Source organism: Erigeron canadensis, chromosome 9 (assembly GCF_010389155.1).
Source record: "Erigeron canadensis isolate Cc75 chromosome 9, C_canadensis_v1, whole genome shotgun sequence".
Classification (NCBI taxonomy): domain Eukaryota; kingdom Viridiplantae; phylum Streptophyta; class Magnoliopsida; order Asterales; family Asteraceae; genus Erigeron; species Erigeron canadensis.
This window is the reverse complement of record NC_057769.1, coordinates 26,276,449-26,297,523: the sequence shown is the minus strand read 5'-3', so window position 1 is coordinate 26,297,523 and position 21,075 is coordinate 26,276,449. Positions and strand designations below refer to the sequence as shown.

General features: G+C 35.5%; 2 protein-coding genes across 2 annotated transcripts; both read right to left on the bottom strand.

Moving 5' to 3' along the window:
* Positions 1–439: 439 nt before the first annotated feature.
* On the bottom strand, positions 440–6,938 carry LOC122580962. The gene is made up of 10 exons (XM_043753109.1): positions 6,370–6,938; positions 6,080–6,200; positions 5,662–5,747; positions 5,074–5,434; positions 4,705–4,805; positions 4,279–4,345; positions 3,868–4,095; positions 3,190–3,654; positions 1,715–1,787; positions 440–816 (listed from the first exon to the last, which is right to left on the bottom strand). Exons 1-10 carry the CDS (start codon positions 6,756–6,758, stop codon positions 608–610), a joined length of 2,100 nt encoding a protein of 699 aa, XP_043609044.1. The 5' UTR covers positions 6,759–6,938; the 3' UTR covers positions 440–607.
* A 675-nt stretch (positions 6,939–7,613) lies between these two features.
* On the bottom strand, positions 7,614–21,075 carry LOC122581717 (alternative NAD(P)H-ubiquinone oxidoreductase C1, chloroplastic/mitochondrial). The gene is made up of 11 exons (XM_043753981.1): positions 20,837–21,075; positions 19,811–20,013; positions 18,408–18,503; positions 18,230–18,296; positions 17,953–18,136; positions 17,738–17,831; positions 17,256–17,468; positions 9,602–9,985; positions 8,690–8,766; positions 8,305–8,408; positions 7,614–7,954 (listed from the first exon to the last, which is right to left on the bottom strand). Exons 1-11 carry the CDS (start codon positions 20,898–20,900, stop codon positions 7,815–7,817), a joined length of 1,626 nt encoding a protein of 541 aa, XP_043609916.1. The 5' UTR covers positions 20,901–21,075; the 3' UTR covers positions 7,614–7,814.

Sequence of the window (21,075 nt, the reverse complement as noted above, 5' to 3'; positions counted from 1 at the left end):
TAATCTGTGGTTGTCTATGATTAATTGAATCGCAAACTCCACCAGACGGTTTAAGATATCATCAACCGATAAACTTTCCTTCTTAGTGTCTCGAGCAATATAACCAAAACTTTGTAAACTATATTTTTGGGTAATGAAGAAGTAAAAGACGAGACCTGGCCTAACTGGACCTAGTAAATACTGCAAATTGCGATCACAAGGATGAAGCCTTCAAGAAACCACTACCCAGGGCCTGGTTGAGCTCATTCCTCGAGTATCTGTACTCTCAAAGTATGTTCACATCAATGCTTTTCTTCCAATTGCGTTCCTAGCGTCTGGGTAGCGTGCTAGTGGCTCAGACAAAAACCTCATGACTTGGATATTGCACAACAAATCAACCATGCCTGGTTCTAAGCTGCAGAAGCTATATGTGACACAAAAGTAAACTGCAATGATAAAATCTGGCCAAAGGATAAATAAATTACTCTATCATCTCTTGCTTTGGTACAACATACAATTTTTATACTACTATTTATATACAAATCCATATGATAGCTACTCATCTATTTATCAGATTGAAAAACTGAACTAGAAACTAAGAAAGTTAATGATATAATATACATTTTTGTTATTCTACCCAATTTATATCCAAATCTTTCAGTTTCACCATCCACTTCTCTGTGTCTTGTGAAACATCTTGTTTAGACGGCTGTGCTTTCTCTCCATCGTTCACATTAGTTCTCATTCTGTTAGGATGCCTAACCTTAAGTGAGAGAAGACGTGAAACTTCATGTAGACCGCCCCATTTCTCCAAAGCTCGTGCTATATCATAACGACCTACAAAAACATCCCCATAAACATTAGAAGGATTCTGATACAATCCCAAACATTGGTCAAAGCTATTAAAAGGAAAAAAAAAAAAAAAAAAAGCTATTAAAAGGAGGATAGTGCATAGTGGTTAAATGGGTAGCAGAAGTTTAGGGCCAGTTATTATCCTATAAATGCTTATTTATATCATTTGTTCTAGTTTTAGGTTTTGTCCAAGTTTATATTATCTAAATCGGGTATCAATTACCTATGTTCTTGGAGATTAACCCCTCTCAGATTGGGTCTACTATCCTGTGATAGTTCTGTTACAACAAATATATCGATCAATTCCTGGGTTCTATCATATTCCCACTCATTCGTAAGTCTCAATAACTTCTGATGCATAGAAACATAGATTCCATAAATAGCTGTCTCCTTGTTTTAGAGTGTCAAAATCCATGTTCAGTTGGCCAAATATCCCAAAGTTTAAATTTAGACATGGGGCAATTGGTACCTTTTTGTTTATGAATGAGTTGAGTTATGTGTTCATCTTTAATGGGTCAGATTAGGCTAATAAAAAGATATCTGCCATAGTAAAAACGGGTCAAAATTCACCCAAAGTGAATTTGATGCATGTGACCTTTTAAGTTATTGGGTCAAGATAACCCGACCAGAACTATTTTCCACCTGTACCAAAAAGTACCTGTTTACGACCTAGTTACACTCTAAAAACATGTTACTGTCTGTTGGTGGTCATTTCATATACCACATGTATTTTAATATCGGATTCCAATAGGATGACTTCCTGGACAACGACAGTTCAAAATACTTACTACTTTAGGAAAGGTGTGTTCTGTTCCCTACAGAGATGTGAAATGGACATGAAATGACTGAACTTGTCATGTGACATGAATTTGAGTTAATATACCTCCACGCTCAAACGATTTTCTACTGGGCATGAAGGCTGGATCCATCCCCCAACTCTTCTGGAATCGACTAATCTGTGAAGGTAAAAAAAAATGAAGACCTCACAGAGTAAAAAATCAACACAATGCTTACAAGATTTAGCAACTACAGTGAATGTGAACTATTATTCATACCACATTTAACAATTATAATGAATATAGAATGAATCTGGAAGTGGAAATCATGCAGTTCTTGGATGGACCTATAATTTGTACAAATAAAACTGAAAATACTAATAAAAAAGGGAAATGATAAACATAGTCACCGGGGCTATGTTTAACAATCTTTTACATGCATAAATGATTTGCATATTAAACACAACCACCTCCTAGGCTCCTATACTTACAGAATGATATCCAATGTACAACCTTCTGAGCATGTAATAACATCTTAAACATAGCCCCGAGACTATATTTTGTTAGAGTGTGATCATTTTATTATAAATCGCATGTCCGGGAATAATTTAAGCCTACGGGGTCACACGAAATGACACGGTAACTCGATAATATTAATTGATATATTAAAGTAATATATTAATTAGTTTGATCACGAAATAATTAATTAAACATAATTAAAGGGTTAATTATATTTAATTAGTTAAAAAGGAGGATTAAAAATGTGAAAATTGGAAAATGGTTTTTGGGCCCTAATTCTATGGGGGGCCGGTTTGGATTAAGGCTTGGAAAGCCTTAATTCTAACTTGTTTTCCAAGAATGTTTAACCTAATTATTCCCTATATATAGAGGGCTTAATTCTAAGTTTTCATTGATTCTTTCACACTTTTTCACATAAGCTTTCTCTACTTTTCTTCTTTTTTCTTTGAAGTGGCCGAAATTCCCTTTCATTAGGGTGTTTCGACTTTGAAGTTTAAGGTTCAAGCAAAAGGTTTGTTTGGTTTGTGATCGGGTACTAGCATACGTTATTCGGGATGTCTAGTGTGCGATCGTAGAGGGGTTTTGCTTTAAACCCTAAGCATTAATAATAATCTTATTATTATTATCTTTATTGGAGCTTGCATAAGGTACACGGCTCAATTCTAGTCTTTGTTAATTAATTTGATTGCATATATGTTTCGATTTCTTCCGTTGCGCGTACTCGTGATTATGTTTGTTTAGGTGTTCATATTCTAACATATTTATGATTTCCAAAAAAATAAAAAGTTTCCCAGGGGGAAGTGGTCACTAATGCAGTAAACACCATAAATCTCATTTTTGAGTTTGTAAACTGATTATAATTAGAGGTAGCTACTTTGACCCAGTAGTTTATCAACTGCTCATTGAGATCTAACCCTTTAAAGCCTGCTCATATTTTCGTATATAATAACCCTTAACGTGATGGTTATCTATTCAAACACGTGCCGTTGGAGTTTAAGCAAATGTCATTATCCCAGAATAAATTTTCCTCAATGTAGATAAAGGGTGAAAGTGCAAAACTGACCTCTTCTTTTAAATTCTCAAGCTGATCCCAGTAACCTTTTGGTTTGGGGTCTTTGTAAGCAAGAGAAAGGTTCATCAATGAAGCAATCTTTCGGAATCCTCCTCTCCGTGATATCGCTTTTTCCATATCAAATCTTCCATGCTTTCTCAATTGACTTCTCATCGGCATAAACCCTTCTTGTCCATGTTCTGAAATGAACTTCAGTAGCTCAGTTTTAAGTATTTCAATATCCTTGTGTAACCCAGCAACCCGGTGTCTTCTTCTTGACACATTTTCATCATTTCCTTTTGATGGATGTATTGGTGAATCGTGAATTCCAACATGGCTAGTATGCACTCCATTGGCTTTAGTATAATCTCCTGTTTGTAATGTATCATTACATACTTCAGCAGAGTTTTCTGCTCCTTTTTTCTCAATATAATCACGAATTGCACACAAGTTTGACGGGAGATCTTCATAGATCACCTAATTTTGTCACCTGGAACTGGTTAAATGATCCGACAGGTTGAAACTGGCAATAAAAGCTCAAATATGTTTTCACAGGTCAAACAAATCCTGCCTGAATCGACCCTACTGAAAAATGATCCACTTTGGACCGTTGCCCAAGCCGCCCATCTTGTCACGGTTACTCAACACTATGATAGGCGAAAGAAGCTACAATAAGAAAGGTGAGCATACCTCTTCCATAATGGCCTCTGAAAGCAAAGATCCTTGGTGCATTTTTGACTCGACGCTATATTTCAATAAAGTGTGGTGATTGCCAAGTTGTTCAAGTAGCCATCTCCCCTTGAATGAATCGAAATCACCTTCAACCTGCTCAAAGGTTATCTCTTGCTCAAGATGTTCACACAGATCTAGGACAACACGTGCATGAAGTACCATGTACAGTAATCCCTTGCATCCTTCCTGGATGATCAAACAATAGAAGATTATATAAATACGTTGTTTGTATTAGAAAAAGCATACACATATATATATAATGGTAATACAGATTGACTTGAGCATCAAAATCCAGAATACGGTAATACAAATACACCAGGTAACACCTAAAGTTCTTACAAAAATGCTATAAAGGAAAACAAAAATTACCTGAAGGATCCTAACTTTGTTGTTTTCTCGTGCTATAACCTTGCTAATAGCCAAATTTGGAACTATCCTGTCAAATAGTTTTTTCCCGTAGTAAGACATCAGGAAGACAAAAATTTCAATTGAAGAACTGATAATAACGTAGCTTTTTAAGTGTATAATTTCTCTTAAAGATCTAGCATGCATCCATCAGCCATTTTCAAGATTGTGTGTCTTTATATTTCCGGTCATTCAGATCAACTTGATCCCTAGAAAGTAAAGAGTTCCTTATCTATTGAATAAACCAATTGATAAACGGAACTTAAAGTATATACAGCTGCTCCGATAGCAGAAAGCAATTTCATGAAGATGGAAAGTAAGTCAAGAACATTTAAGCACTATAGTGAAACTTGCACATTCTAGAAACTCAAGAAGCAACAGATTACTTACTCAGGAAGGGTCTCATAAGAAGTCAAAACATTCCAAACTTCACGAACAGGAGCTTTCACAGTTATGCTTGCAACAACACATCGGTGAACACCTCCATTTTCCTTCAAATAAAAACTATTAATAAAAGACATCATACAGATACATAGTAGCTTCTCCCACCCTTGGGAAGGCAGAGTTCAATAAGAAATTTTTTTTTATAGGTCAGTTTTGCCAGATTACTGATAGTTTATTATTGTGAACTACTAAACAAACTAAAATAAGGTGTACAAAAAAACATTTGTTGGCCAACAACTCAAACCCACCTGACCCATTACCCAACCGACCCACTTTGCCACCTCTGCTAACAATAGTCTACATCACATCTATTACCAGTAGGCCGTCAAATCTTCGAAGATGAATTTCATCCACCTTGCAAGGGCTATCAATGTCACATGTTTTGCCAAACACTCCCCAATTGTTATTTACTTCTGCAGTAGTTTTGGGAGCTACAGTAGGGATATTCTTCTCGATGCTAGCATCAACATCTTTGATGGTTGAAGCTACAGATTCTGTAGCCGATTGAACTTCTATAACGGTATTCTCTTTTCCTTCAAAACTTCTCTCGGATCTACGTGCTATGGCTTGAAGATTCACAGGGAGGTCAGATCGAATAATCCTCTCCATAAAGATCGCAGGAATGTTGAAGTTTGGTATCACATTAACTTCATATGACAGAATTGCAGTTGAAGACCTACAACAGACAGAATTGCTAATGTAAAGACTTCTTAGACTTTTGAGAATGACTTTCAGATATTATCTTAAATCTCATAACAGCTTAGCCTAAAAGTCTGTTTTCAGTCCATTATTTGAGTGCTATCATTTACTGCCTAAACACACAGCAGAAAAGCAAATGTGCTAATGTAAATAGTAAATGGTACCTTTATATTAGCTGCAAATATAAAGATAAAAAGATTCTACCTGTTATCAGATTTGACAGACCATTTCCCTTCGAATTTCTTAAAATCACCATCAACCATAGAGAAGTGGAGTTCACGACCATTAGCCTGAACTATGAAAAATAGTTACAGTTAGCATTTGAATCAAGGTGACGCCCTTATAATATAAAGTTTTCAGACTGGTTTATGCTGTAATGGTGTACAATACGAAGATACAAGCATCATCCTTAGTTTTTTATTGTCTCACTTACAAATTGGTCGGATACATACAATGTACTTCTGTTATCCAAATTTACTTTACCAATTTGGTTCGTAGACATAAAGCTAATAAGGTACAGACTCATTTTTTCAGTCTAAGCATAGTCTATACTTATCCATCACAATCTGAAAATTTGCATAAAGACCATAAAACAATAGCAAGACATTAAGTAGGTACTTACTGAGTTTGGAAGTTCTTGTAAATCTAAAACAACACGGGCCTCAATATGCCAATATAATGCCCTTTGCAACCCTCTCTGCTCCAACCATATTCGTCCAGGTTGAGCGCAGGGAATTATCGCGCTAACAATAAGAATACCAACTGGTTATCAAAACACTAATACTACAATTGTCGTAAGCTAATTTCACAATCAACACTACCAAATCAAACAGAAGTCAACTGTCAACACATATATAAATATATATAAATAGGGCATTCTTGGATCACTTCACTATATATATATATATATACCTAAAGATAAGATTAGGAATGAAATCAGCAAGCCTTTCGTAATCGGTTAACGCCTTCCAAACCGAATCAACGTCTGCATTGACTTGGACTTCAGCCTTAACCCGACGTTCTCGCCACGAAACAACTTCGACTTCACAGTTAACTTTTCTTTTCTTACCACCTTCTTCATATAACACAACTTCTTCGGCACTTACAACACTACTACTACTACTACTACTCCCATTATTATTATTATTACTATTTATAGCATTTGCACACACCCATCTTCTTGTTTTGTTACATTTACGTAAGACATTTAATGGTGGAATTGTTAGTTTAATGTTGTTGTTGGATGTTTTTGAGTAGATGGGTGAGATAGTGTTGCTGCTGCTGATTGGGCGGACTAGCATTGTGTGTCTGTGGCAGAAAATGGTGGTTAGAAAATGAGCGGGGGAAAAAGCTTCTGGTTGCTGTTGTTTGTGGATAAAAGTTTACTTTTTGGACCTTCAAGTTGTTTAACAATGTCACTTTGAGGCTTCTTTGTTAGTTTGTTAAAAGTTTGAATTTATTTTAGATTACTTAGTTTATCACTTCACAGTTTTAACAAAATTGTAAGTTGTATATTTAAGTCTTTCTCATATAAATAGGAAAATGTAACACCACTCCTAAGTATATTGGATATAAATGTGCCACATGCCATCTTTTCTCACCAGTCACCACCAGCCTCCACCAAAATTGCCAAAATATAATTCATTTATTGTTCAATTTGGCTCAACTATAGTACAAACATAAGATAAGATATTTCATGTCTTTGATCAACCAACTTTGTAACTTCACTACAAAATGCATATGTTAAGAAAAAAAGAAAAGGCTGTTTGTGATCCAATTTTCCAGACTTAAAGCATCCGAAAGCTAAATGATCTTACAATAAATGAACAATAAAGTTCAGCTACACCAAACTTCGTACTAGTATATAAACAAGAAAAAAGAACCTGGTGATTCCAAGTCAGATTTATTTAGGTGTTTAGTTTTTCTCTCAATATTATGTTTTGGTCAAATTTGAATATTAACAAATTTGTGAAGTGTTTGCTCAAGTGGAATTTGCATATTATATTATATTCAAATGGTATCTATTTTCAAACTTAACCTTAATCTTGTCTGGAAATACTCACTTTTCTGGTTCTCGCCTACTTGATGTGACCACAAAGAAAACCAGAACTGACGAGAAGTGTAAATAGATAGGGAAAAAAAAAGAGCGGACAAGGTTTTAGAGCCAAAAGAACCAGAACTGTGTTATTATCCTGATGTGATGAGACAAAGGATGCCATTACCTTGATTTACTTAAAGATCATGTGTTAAATGGGGTATATATATGCTGTGATTCTATGAACAGATGCTCAAACTTCATTTCAGTATAAAAATGATCAAGAACCTAATAAAAAGGACTTTTAGTCTTGAGCTTCCATTTAAGAATCTGAAAGAACTTTGGTGATGTTACTTTGCACCGTTGCAATGGAATCTACCGCGGATTTTGCAAGCCAGCTTATCCCAACTTTAACACGATGCTCATCAGTTGGTAACCTGATCAAGTAGGCTATCTTTCTAGCTGCATTACGTAACACATGACCACCAAGAATCAGTATGTGAGATAGAGGTGGATTGTTGAAAAAGCACAGGTCAGTTTGGTTGGGTAGGACGCCAAAATATGTCCGTTTTGGTAACAATCATAACTGGTCGTATAGACTTGATCACTTGAACCACTTGCCAAAAAACTTAGAGAAAAAATCTAAAACATTAAAGATCGAATATTGATATCAGCCTAACTTTTAGATTTATTATAAGTGTTTGATCAAGTTTCAGAAAATACAAAAAACCAGACCAACCCATTCATAGGTAAATGGGCCAAAAATGGCCTCTCTACCAAAAAGATATATCCAGAAAGTGCAGAATAGTTACCAGCATGACCGATAGGGCCCTCCAACGTCAGTCCCTCAATGAAACTTGGTGTAATGGCAGCATCATTTCTCCCCAGGACCATCATCTCACCTAAATTCTGAAATCTGTACACAAAACAAGGGTACCTTATATACCAGGTAACATAGAAAAGGTGAAATTTATCCTTTACATAATGGTGACCCTAGTATCCTAATGAAACATTAAAGAAATAACAAAGCAATATGAAATTTGAAACATCACTTTTTCCCTTAAAGTCTTTTAATGATCATTACTGGTAATATGTCTTCACTAACTTTTCAGAGATGGCCAAACAGTTGCTTTTAATGTCTCCTATAGAATGTTACAAATTTTATCAGGGAATGGAAGTATTGCTTTAGTATCGAACCTAAATGGCAACAGTGGACGGTTGTTGATGGCAGCCCAAATGTTCCAACCAGCAAAATCTGCCTGCTGAAACGCTACCTGGAAACACATTACACTCCATCAGTCCATCATCACCAAACACAAAATAACGACAAAAAGTAAATACTCCGCCTATCTATAAACAAATGGAGAATTTTTCTTTATTGGCAAGGTTTCAATCCAGGATTATTTCTTTACCCACTGCTATTGCAACACTCACTTTTGTGATGTCTAATGGAAGTTGCAGCATGGTTATTGGAAATATTCTAAGTTGGATTATGTATTTGCTTACTTTCAGCAAAAAATATTGATGGCAATGATTTGGTTCCACGAGACTCCACTATACGGATGATTTAAAAATAGAAATATATAAATTGCCAAAATTTACTGAATAATTATTGCAACATAGGATGATGGGAGTAACAATAAAATACACACATAAAATCAGAAAGGAAAGAAGACAAGAAAATTAAAGACTGAAGAGAACATCAGGGAAATTGTGCAGACACTTATGTGTATCTTTCAATGTGTCCAATACTATTAGCTGGAGGTACAATTCTACCCTGTTAGCTCAGTTTAGATGTGTTCTATCGCAGCTGAGACGATTAAAAAATATTGGCAGATAGAACACCTCGAATAGCCAGAGAACAGTTAAAATAGTAGTTTTTTAACAGATAGAACCTCCAAAATCAAACTATTATAGAATAGTTATGACTTATGTGTAATCAAGATTGTTATCAGTAGAAATAGTAAGAAAAGGGAAAAACATGTTTGTGGGTCAATCCAACCTAATCCATTTTAACCCAGACCCCTTTTGACTCATTACCCAACATGCCTGAGCCCCCCCTGTTGCCACCTCTATCCATTACTATTAGCAAATTCCTGTCTATCGTACCTGTGCGGTGGCTGGAAGCACTTTTCCTTTTGAATCTCTTAAAGCAGAAGAATCGCCAACAGCAAATATGCGTGGGTGACCCTTGACTTGAAGAGTTTCATCTGTCTCTGCTTGTCCTCTACCTGTAACAGGAAGCTCAAAAGGCCAGCCACTTGGTTCCAGTTGTGGAAGTAAAGGTTTATTTCCAACAGTCCACAGAACCAAATCGGCTTCCAGAAGACGAGTGTTAGCCCCCTTCTCAGTAGGCTGCACTTCCAGGACTAACTTTTCAGGATCATTGCCATTTGCTGTAATATCTGATTCCTCAAGATTAAAATCACTTGCTTTTCCTATACGACGCACAAAATACCCTAGCAGAAGTTGAACGTTCCTCGAGTTGAGAACCTGTGGCATAACTCTTTAGTTGGGTGTCGATGAGAACAGTTACAAAATGTCTTAAACGTGAAAAGTTTCATTATCTAGATAGATTCCATTCCAGAACTTACCTATTTGTCATTTGCAACCATTAAAAGATATTGTTGAGATTGATTCTAGTCCACAAATTTTCTCAATTTTCACTGTTTAGGAGGTAACATAGGTATTTGATAGTCAATGGCTGTATTAATTATGTACCAAGAGTCAGATATTTCATGCTTTTCAGCTGTTGGACGGAAAGTATATAATCATTATCAGGTGATATATTAAAAGCATTAATGGTTAATTTCCAAAAACACAAAGGTTATACGGGCATTTGTTAACTTTCTTTTTATTTAATTAGCCATGGTATTGACTGCATCTTTGATAGGCAACTAATTTAACAGTGCTATATAACTTAAGCACCCTTTAACAAAAGTACCCAGAAATACGACACCTCAGATACATAAGCAAATAGGATTCATAGATACCGATCCATATCGGTAATGGTAAGCCTCATGGTTGGTCAAATTGGCAGGCTAATAATCACTTTGCCTTATGAAACTTAACCAGGTAACTGTATAAATAAAGTGTTGAAATAACAAATCAATTGTGTATTAACTTGGTTTGTTTTTATGCAGGATTGATATGTAGATGAAGAATGTTATTCAAGTCTCTTTGCATGGATAAGTTTGGACTACTGGTGTATGCTTGAAGATACAAGAAGGACTAATGTTGCCGTTTTCTACATCTATGTTATTAGGGTCCTTTTCTAGGTGACTAATTGTGAAGGGACCATTTCTGTAAATTCATTTAGGGTTTGTGTATAAATAGTCTTCTTGGCCACTGTAGCGATCATCTTGAGCCGCTGAAGTTTCTTACCGTTTAAAAACCCTAATTTATGTTTCAATGTAATCGTCTTATTTCTTATGGATTTTGTAATTAAATCTTTGTTGGTTCCTATGATGATTAAGTCTTTCGGTATCTGCTGCTTCAAGTGTCTAGTTTGCATATATATCTATACTTTTTTACATGGTATCAGAGCCAGGTTCCCAATTTCTTCTTCAAATATTTAGATTTTTTTTAAAGTAATTAATATCTTTATTAAAATTAATATTTATACAGATACATATATATATATATATTTACATATATCAAACTTTTTTGATATTATATACTTTGTTTGTATACTCGTGTGTAGGGTTCAGATCTTCCTAGATCTTGGATCTTGCCACTTGTAGTGGTTTTTATCAAGAGTTAAATCTAATCTTTCTAGATTCAGGTTTTGTCTCTTGATTTCTCTCCCCTTGTCTTTATCAATCCGTCAGGGTTGATATTTGATTCCGTTGGAGAACATTGTTGCCTACTCTGTCCCGATTCTTGATGTGTTTGGAATTACTGTTGGCGACCCCTCTGTAAGCACTCTTACCTACCCCTTTAGTAGCAAATTGTTTCTTGCTTGGAGTGCTCTAAGTAAGGAAAGTTTGGCCTATCAGTTGGGATCTTTATTTCTATGCAATTTTGTTTGTCAAAGTGTTTATTTCTATGTCTATCTCTGTGTATTGTGAAGTTATTGTGGAAATCTCAAGGGTTGTTATTAAGTTTTATGTGAAATTTGAGTGACTTGTAGGTTATTGTTCTGGTTCTTATCTGCTTCTTTCTAACTCTGTCTCTTTTGTAGAAGAGAGGGTTGTTTGAATATACCTGTCAAGACACTTCAGTGTTCTTGGTTCTTGAATCTGGCCTCTGTTCTTCTTCCCTTTAGGTCTTTTATGTGTTCTTAGTATCTGCCCTGTTTGTGTGTTTTTTGTTTACTTTGTCAATCTATTATCTGGTCTGTGTTTTTTTTTTCTTAATAATGGCTAACATTCCACCTAATATTGACCCTCTTCTTCAACCTCAAAACAATGAAAATGATGATACTTATAGTGAAATTGAACCTACCCAAATAAGCAGACTTGATTTTGGTGATCCTTTGTACTTGCATGCCAGTGACACTTCTGGTGTTCCTCTTATTAGTTTAAAGCTAAAAGGCACTGAAAATTATAAAATATGGGCTTGTGCTATGGAACTTGCTTTGGAAACTAAAAATAAACTTGGTTTTATTAATGGTGAATGTGAAAAACCTGCTGATAATGATGTTCTTGCTAAACAATGGGAAAGGTGCAATTCTGTGGTTCTTTCTTGGATTCTTAGTTCCTTGTCTGATGATGTGTATTTGGGACAAATCTTTTCTAAAGATGCAATGGTGGTTTGGGAAGAACTCAAAGAAACCTATGACAAGGTTGATGGTTCAATTACTTTTAACTTACACCACAAAATTAACTCTTTGACTCAAAATGGGAGTACTCTTTTTGATTATTATCATAGACTGAATGCTCTTTGGAGGCAATTTGACTCTCTTGTTAAACTTCCAACTTGTACTTGTAATGCTGCAAAAGGTTTTCAAGAACACCATCAACTCATTAAACTTATGCAATTTCTTATGGGTTTGGATGATGTGTATCTTCCTGTCAGGAGCAATATATTGACCAGAGACCCTTTACCAAATGTTAAGACTGCCTTTGCCATCATTTCTAGGGAGGAGTCTCATAGGACCTCACCTATTGAGACTTCCTCCAAACCTCAGAATTCTGCTTTTGTTGCCAAAACTTTTGATAACAGGAAGAAAAATTTTGACTCAAGGTTTTTTGACAATAAAATGCATGAAAACAGAAACTTTGAAGTAAAAAGAGGACCAAATATGAATTTGAAATGTTCTAAGTGTCACAGATTTGGTCATACTATAGACAGATGTTATGAGATTGTTGGTCACCCCTCTGGTTATGGAAATCAATTTGGAAACAAGTTCAACAATAACTTTGGCAAAAGAAACAGTTTCTCTCACAATCAGTCCTTTTCTAAACCTTTTTCTAGTAATCATGTTCATTCTTCAGAACCACAGAGTCCTAATCAAACTGCTCCTAGCACTGCTGCTGGACCTTCTTAGTCTAATCTTCATCTCACTAATGATCAAATTAATCAGTTGATGAAATTGTTAAGTGATCAGTCTATGTCAAATAGTGTTCAAGCAAATATGGGAGGTACTTTCTTTAATTCCAATGCTTTCTTTAATAAGAACTTTGACCTTTTCTTTTGTCCTGATCAAACAAATAGACCATGCAAACCTTTAAAAGGATGGATCAATGATTCTGGTGCAACTCAACACATGACTGATACTGACAAAAATATGTTTAATGTCATTGATGTTAGTGATCTTGGCTTAACTGTTGGTCACCCTAATGGGACACAAGCTAAAGTTGTGAAAATTGGAAATCTTAATCTTACAAAACATATTATTCTCTATGGTGTGCTTGTTGTTCCAGAATATTGTGTCAGTCTCTTATCTGTGCATTGTCTTGCTAAAGATAATAAGTTTTTTATAGGGTTTGATGAGAATCACTGTTACATTCAGGACTTGAGAACAAGAGTCATTGTGGGGACTGGTAATGAGTGTGGTGGACTCTATATTTTTGATGAAACTAGTTGTGGTAAGAATAATGTTGCATGCTTTAATTCTAATCTTATGTGCAATGTTTCTAAGTATGTCTGGCATTCCAGACTTGGTCACCCTGCTGAACAAGTCTTGGTTATTTTGAAACACAAATTGAAACTTGATAATACTTCTTTAAATTCTCCTTGTGAAACTTGCCATAAGGCTAAACAAACAAGGGAACCTTTTCCCTTAAGTGATCATAAGTCCAATTCTGTTGGTGATCTTATTCATCTGGATCTGTGGGGACCCTATAAGATACAGAGTAAAGAAGGATTTAGATTCTTCTTAACTGTTGTTGATGATTATTCCAGGGGTGTATGGGTTTTTCTGTTAAAAAGTAAGGAGGAAACTTATGACAATTTTGTTAAATTTAACAATTTCTTACAAACTCAATTCAACAAAAAAATCAAAGTGATTAGAAGTGATAATGGTAGTGAATTTATTAATCATAGAATGAGTAATTTCACTAATCAAATGGGTATTATTCATCAAACCACCTGTGTCTACACACCTCAACAGAATGGGATAGTTGAAAGGAAACATAGACATTTGCTCAATGTGGCAAGATCTCTTATGTTTCAAGGGGGGATTCCTCTTTCTATGTGGAGTGAATGTATTCTGACTGCTACTTATTTGATTAACAGGCTTCCTTCTTCTGTTCTATGTGGCAAATCTCCTTATGATCTCATTTTTAAAAGCTCTCCTAGTCTGTCCCACCTTAGGGTTTTTGGGTGTTTATGCTTTGCTACTATTTTAAATAACACTGATAAATTCAGTAGTAGATCTGAAAAATGTGTTCTTATTGGCTATAGTGATGCCAAGAAGGGGTACAAACTTTACAGCCTTGATAATAAAAGCATCCTCTTTTCCAGGGATGTTGTCTTTTATGAAAATGTTGTTCCCTTTAAAATAAAAACCTTAATAAAACATTCTTCATCTGAAGATGTCTCTCATCTCAACTTCTTTGAAAACTTTCTGTTTGAAAATAATGAACACCCAATTCCCTCTATTCCCAATGATGAATGGAGAGACCTGAATTCTGGAAGTGATGGCACTAATCCATCTAACCTTGGCAGTCCCTTGAGGACTACTGGTGAAAATGGATCATTCTCTCATTCTGGCAGTCCACCTAGGACTACCAATGAGGGCTCCAGTGCAACACTTCTTGATGACACTACTAATTCTGAGGGAAATTCTAACCCAGCTCCTCAAGGCAGTCCTATTCTAAGGAGATCTGCCAGAACAACCAGATTGCCCCAGAACTTGCATGATTTTGTGTTAGGAACTAAGACTAGGCATAGTATTTCAAACTTTGTGAACTATTCTAACTTAAATTCTGAGAACAAATGTTTTGTTACTAATCTAAACAAACATATTGAACCTACCTGCTTTGAAGAAGCTTGTAAAAACCCTCTTTGGGTTGATGCTATGAATGCTGAAATGGAGGCATTGCATAAAAATGGTACTTGGACTCTCACTGATCTTCCCTCTAATAGAAGACCTATTGGTTGTAAATGGGTCTATAAGACAAAGTATAAGTCTAATGGTGATATTGATAGATATAAGGCTAGATTGGTAGCCAAGGGCTGCAGTCAACAAGCTGGTGTTGATTTTGAGGAGACATTCTCTCCTGTTGTCAAAATGGTTACTATTAGGTGTCTTATTACTATTGCTTGTCATAATTCTTGGCCTATTTTTTAACTTGATGTTAATAATGCCTTTTTGTATGGTGAGATTGAAGAAGATGTGTATATGAATCCTCCTCCTGGATATTTCTCTGCTAATGATTCTAGGGTGTGCAAGTTAGTTAAATCTCTCTATGGGCTTAAGCAAGCCCCTAGAAAATGGAATGAAAAATTGACCTCTGCCTTATCTGATAATGGTTTCAATCAAAGTAAAAGTGATTATTCTCTTTATATCAAATCTGAAAATGGTGTCTTTGTTGCTTTACTTGTGTATGTTGATGATATCATTGTTACTGGAAATTGCATGACTGAAATCAATAAGTGCAAAGATTTTTTAAGTAAAAGGTTTTCCATCAAGGATCTTGGTAAACTAAAATATTTTTTAGGCATTGAGGTTATTGAAACTACTGATGGAATGTGTTTAAGTCAAAGAAAGTATTGCATGGATGTCATTTCTGAATTTGGGTTGTTGGGTTGTAAACCAACACAAACCCCAATAGAGTCCAATCTTGGACCATGTAGTGATGACTCTAATGACTCTCCTCTTGACAATGTTACTGAATATCAAAAGTAGGTTGGCAAACTTATTTATCTTACCTTAACTAGGCCTGATATTGCCTTTTCTGTCCATGTTCTGAGTCAGTATATGCATAAACCTTATCAGTCTCATCTCAAACTTGCTTTAAGAGTTCTTAGGTACTTAAAGGGTTGCCCAGGTAAGGGAATTCAGCTAAAAGGTAACTCATCTCTCTCCTTAAAAGCTTATGTGGATTCTGATTGGGCCAAGAGGGTGACGGCCAGAAAAAGTATCACAGGATACTCTCTTTTTCTAGGTGACTCACCCGTTTCTTGGAAAAGTAAAAAACAACCCACAATTTCCAGATCTTCTGCAGAAGCAGAATTTAGGGCTCTTGCTGCTATTACATGTGAAATCATTTGGGTCCTAAAGGTTTTGAATGAATTTGGTATTAGACAACATGAGCCTGTTCCTATTTTCAGTGATAGCAAGGCTGCTATACAAATCAGTGCCAACCCTGTTTTTCATGAGAAGACAACACTTTGAAATTGACCTTTATTTTGTTAGAGAAAAGATCACTTTGGGGGTTGTTGACACAATCAAGATTGATTCTGAAAACAATATAGCAGATGTTTTTACTAAAGGATTGTCTTGTGAACAACATAACAGATTTTGCAAACTGTTAGGAATGTTTGACCCCTTCCACAATTAATTTGTGGGGGGGTGTTGAAATAACAAATCAATTGTGTATTAACTTGGTTTGTTTTTATGCAGGATTGATATGTAGATGAAGAATGTTATTCAAGTCTCTTTGCATGGATAAGTTTGGACTACTGGTGTATGCTTGAAGATACAAGAAGGACTAATGTTGCCGTTTTCTACATCTATGTTATTAGGGTCCTTTTCTAGGTGACTAATTGTGAAGGGACCATTTCTGTAAATTCATTTAGGGTTTGTGTATAAATAGTCTTCTTGGCCACTGTAGCGATCACCTTGAGCCGCTGAAGTTTCTTACCGTTTAAAAACCCTAATTTATGTTTCAATGTAATCGTCTTATTTCTTATGGATTTTGTAATTAAATATTTGTTGGTTCCTATGATGATTAAGTCTTTCAGTATCTGCTGCTTCAAGTGTCTAGTTTGCATATATATCTATACTTTTTTACATAAAGCTTTATAGGTATCATAGTTAACTGCCAATTCAAAATTCAACGAATTATAACTATGTAATGGTTCAAAACAGGCAACTTCTTAGGGCGGGTTAAAATCTGACTGATCGGGAGTACACGACATATGATTACAAAAGTAGATTTTAGCAACAACAATCTGAAACTTTTATTTACATGTAGCAAGACGTTCAACCATTTGACCTGCTCGAATTATTTGAACCCTTTTTTTAAAGTGAAATATTGAGCTCAACCCATTCGGCTCCTTAGAGATAAACGCGGATAAATTAACCAATCTATAAACAAATGTGTCAGATTTGCCACCACCACATATGTGTTTAACAATAAAAGTATATTACCTTTAAAGCGGCTTCTTTGTTTCCAGGAGGAGCAGTTGCTAAGATTGAAGAGTCAACACTGATTGCTTGAACAACTCCCTTACCCTCTAATCTTTCTGATACTGTAGCAGCCAGTTCAACTCCAGAGTAACCAAGTCCTACCACAACAACACGAATCGGATTTGCCTTACCAAAATTTTTGCGCTCCAACTTTGTTAACTTCTCATTTACTTTCTGCATCACAAAATATAGAATAGCAATTTAAGTATCCAGTTGAAATTCATGTAGTGCATCACATGGGCTATTTTAAAGTAGCAGTCCAGGTAAGCTTTGGTACCCTGCTTTTTCATTTTACTATAAATTATATAATAACCTATTTGGATAAACAAACCGAAAAGACTAACAAAAAAAAGGACCAGCTTAACCCATTTTTTCCATTTAATTGTTCTTTCTAAGCATAACTGTGCATAGAGACGACTAATTTGCTATATCCAAACACTTACAAGAGCATCATCCAGGGTCGAGAACGGTAGAGCAAATTCAACAGCCCCCGGTATAATATCAAGCTTGGGTTCAGCTCCCAAGGAAAGCACCAACCTGGCTGCCCACATACAAAACATAGATTAGCAATTGGAAAATGAGTAAAACTAATCTGGTTTAAGAATACGATATGCTTGCTTTTATTAGTGAAAGATCTAACTTTGCAGGGTATCCATACCAATCATATTCAATAGTAAGCCCACTTTCAAGTTGAACAGTTCCTCCACAGCCGGATACATTAGGCCCATTCACTCCCGCATGATCACATGGACTAAGGAGTTTCACCCTATCTTTCAGAAATCGCACGCCAGTGTTTACAAGCAAATCTGAAAATCGTGGCGCAATTTCCCACGCATCTACTTCTACACTTCAAAATGTTATTCAGAGCAATCAGTATAGAGTAAGCAAAGGACAATAATGAAACTTCAGCAAAAACCATGAACTTAAGCATGTACCTCCAGATAGAAGTTCATATAACATGGGCTTAAAGACGAAGCGTTCTGATTGATCAACAAGGATTACCTGTAGAAATTGTCTAATGTGTAAATGATATGATATACCAATAAAGCGATGAAGTAAGGAAGAAAGGAATATTTTTGGATAAAGTAGCATGTTAAACTTCAACATAGCTACCTGAGGTTTCTTATCATCAGGCCATGTTAGTGAATCCAATCTTAAAGCGGTGTATAGTCCTCCGAATCCACCTCCAAGTATGCACACCCTTGGCCTCTAAAATGAATAAGATTCTAAGTTCTTTTAAATTTATGATTATTGATAAACGTGCATACAAAAACATAGGACATCAGGAACTAAAGGCTTTTCTATTAAGTATTTATAACGAAATAAAGACTTCTCTACCCCTGCTTTACTTTTTCAGCTTCTGGTTTGGTTTTGGTTTTCTGTTTAAATTACACAGGTTACAATAAAAAATAGTGTAGACTGTAGATAGTAAAGGTTTTACTAGTGTACAAATACAATAACTTTAGTATAAACAGAAAAAAAACTGATAGTGTATGCCCTGAGTCGATATGGTGCACACTCTCAACTTCACTTAGCAGATCTGGTACAATATTTATGTGCAAGTAATAGTCCAAATAAGAGACCCAACTCAACAGATTTGGTCCATTAGTTATGAGTAACTACTAGCCTAGCCGAGAGAACCGAACAGGCTAAGAAGTGAGAAGCTCGAATAGGAACTCAAAACCCCAGAACCAATTGAAATGATGACCTAAAATTAGTCCAATTACCTAATATCAAATACAAAGCTACTTGACAGCTATATCTTTACTTAATACAAACACTGCAGTTGACATATTGATAGCTATAATTTAACTATTTATCAATAATTGTTCACTAGTTCATTTCAGGTTCAGATGTACACATGTACTTTTTATAAGCGACAATCAAGAGGGTCACTTAGTTTCTCCCTGATTTGTGCTGCTTGTCAATTTGCGTGACCGGTGGTATTTCTAACTGGAACTTGTCAATAATTAGCATGTAAACAGATAAGTTGGGTTAATCATGACAGTCCACATAAGTCATGAGCTCTTTGGAGAGTTTAAGTTGCCTAATTGTTTTGTGCAAGTATCCCTGCTGAAACCCATGGTCTTTGAACGAATAAGAAGATAGACGGCATGTTCTACTAGTACTATCTTTAGTTGACAAAGTTTTTGAAAATTACATGAAGACAAAATGAACCCTGTATTGTTGCATCGTTTTCCATCTAACTATCAGTTATCATATGATCATTTTATAAGGGAGATGATAAAGGTGCCACCCTTTTTTGATGATTATACCACAACTTTATGAAATATACTTGTATAGTATATTTATTAAAAATGGCGCTACTCAGCTCCCATTTTAAATCCAGGTTCTAACTAAATACTTTTTCACTCTCCAATCTCGAAAGTAGCAATGAAACACAATGTAAAGCAATCAAAAACGGTGAGACAAACAAGCAACACTACAAATACGTATATGCATCTACAATGTAAGTATTATCAGTAAAACCAAAAATATAAAAGAAAAAATTCAACCTTTCTATCGGGCCAAGAAAAATAAGGTTTTGCAGGCTCCTCTTGAAAAACGTCCGTGCTGCCCGCATTCTTCCCGTCCAGCGCAGAACTAACAATACGTAATTCTCTACTCCTTGAAATACTCCCATAAAACAACGAACTAGAACAGCGAAACTTAGCCGAATAACAACAATGAAACAGTTTACCCAAATGAGCAACTCTACCTGTAATTCCACGTAATACAAAATCCTTTTAACATCATATATACACAGGTTTCATCTATCCATAACTAATTGCTTCAAATCATCTTCATTACCTTATGATTTAATTACAAGGACAGTCCCTGTAGTTTACATGAAACCACATCGTTCGTCCCTACCTTGTAAAACCTAAACAGACAGATGGTCCCTAGTGCTAACTTCCATCAAAATGTCTATCAAGAGAACGGAAAAGCATGCAAAAATCGACATACCCAAAGGGCATTACTGGTGTGTAAAGTTAACGGACCTATCTAACGGATGTGAACCCTTTGAGCCCACGGGCGAGGAAAGTTACTGTTCCAAAAGCTTATATTGTTGCCACACATTCTTGCTGGAGGTCTTTCTAAAAGCAGTCACATTCGGTAATGTTCCAAACGTTAGGGACTGTAAGCGAAATTTTGACAAACACCACACTTATGTTATTGCCACACATTCTTGCTAGAGGACTTTCTGGAAGCAGTTGCTTTCGGGCATACGGGGAATTGCGTCGAGGCCGGCCTAACCTAAAATGGGTCAGTATGATTGTCTACATCGTACTTCCCCTATAACCCGATAATCGCCTTTGACGAAATTGGGTATTAGCTATTGTTATATAAGTTTCTATTCTATCTATGACCCTTTATCACCATTAAAACTTAATCAAAGCATTGTTATTAAAACAATATATATATAAATTAAAAAAAATCACTAAGCTTTATTTAACTTTATATAAAAATAAACAATATTGACGAAATTAACTGAATGTTATTGGGTGCCTAAATACAATAAAAAGGAGAGAAAATCTTACGATTGAAAGGAGGGAAGACAGCTGAAGGGGATAAAGATGACGTGGCAGCAATGAAATGTGTCATTTTTTGCTATTATTATAATTTATATTATAATTATCGTATATAATACAATAATTCAAGAAAATGAAAGAGAGGAGAAGAAGAAGAATAGTTAGTTCGGGTTGGGGTGTATGGAGTGGAGTGACAGAAATTATAGGAGATGTGTTGGGTGGTTTCACATCCACGTTAGTATGTTTTG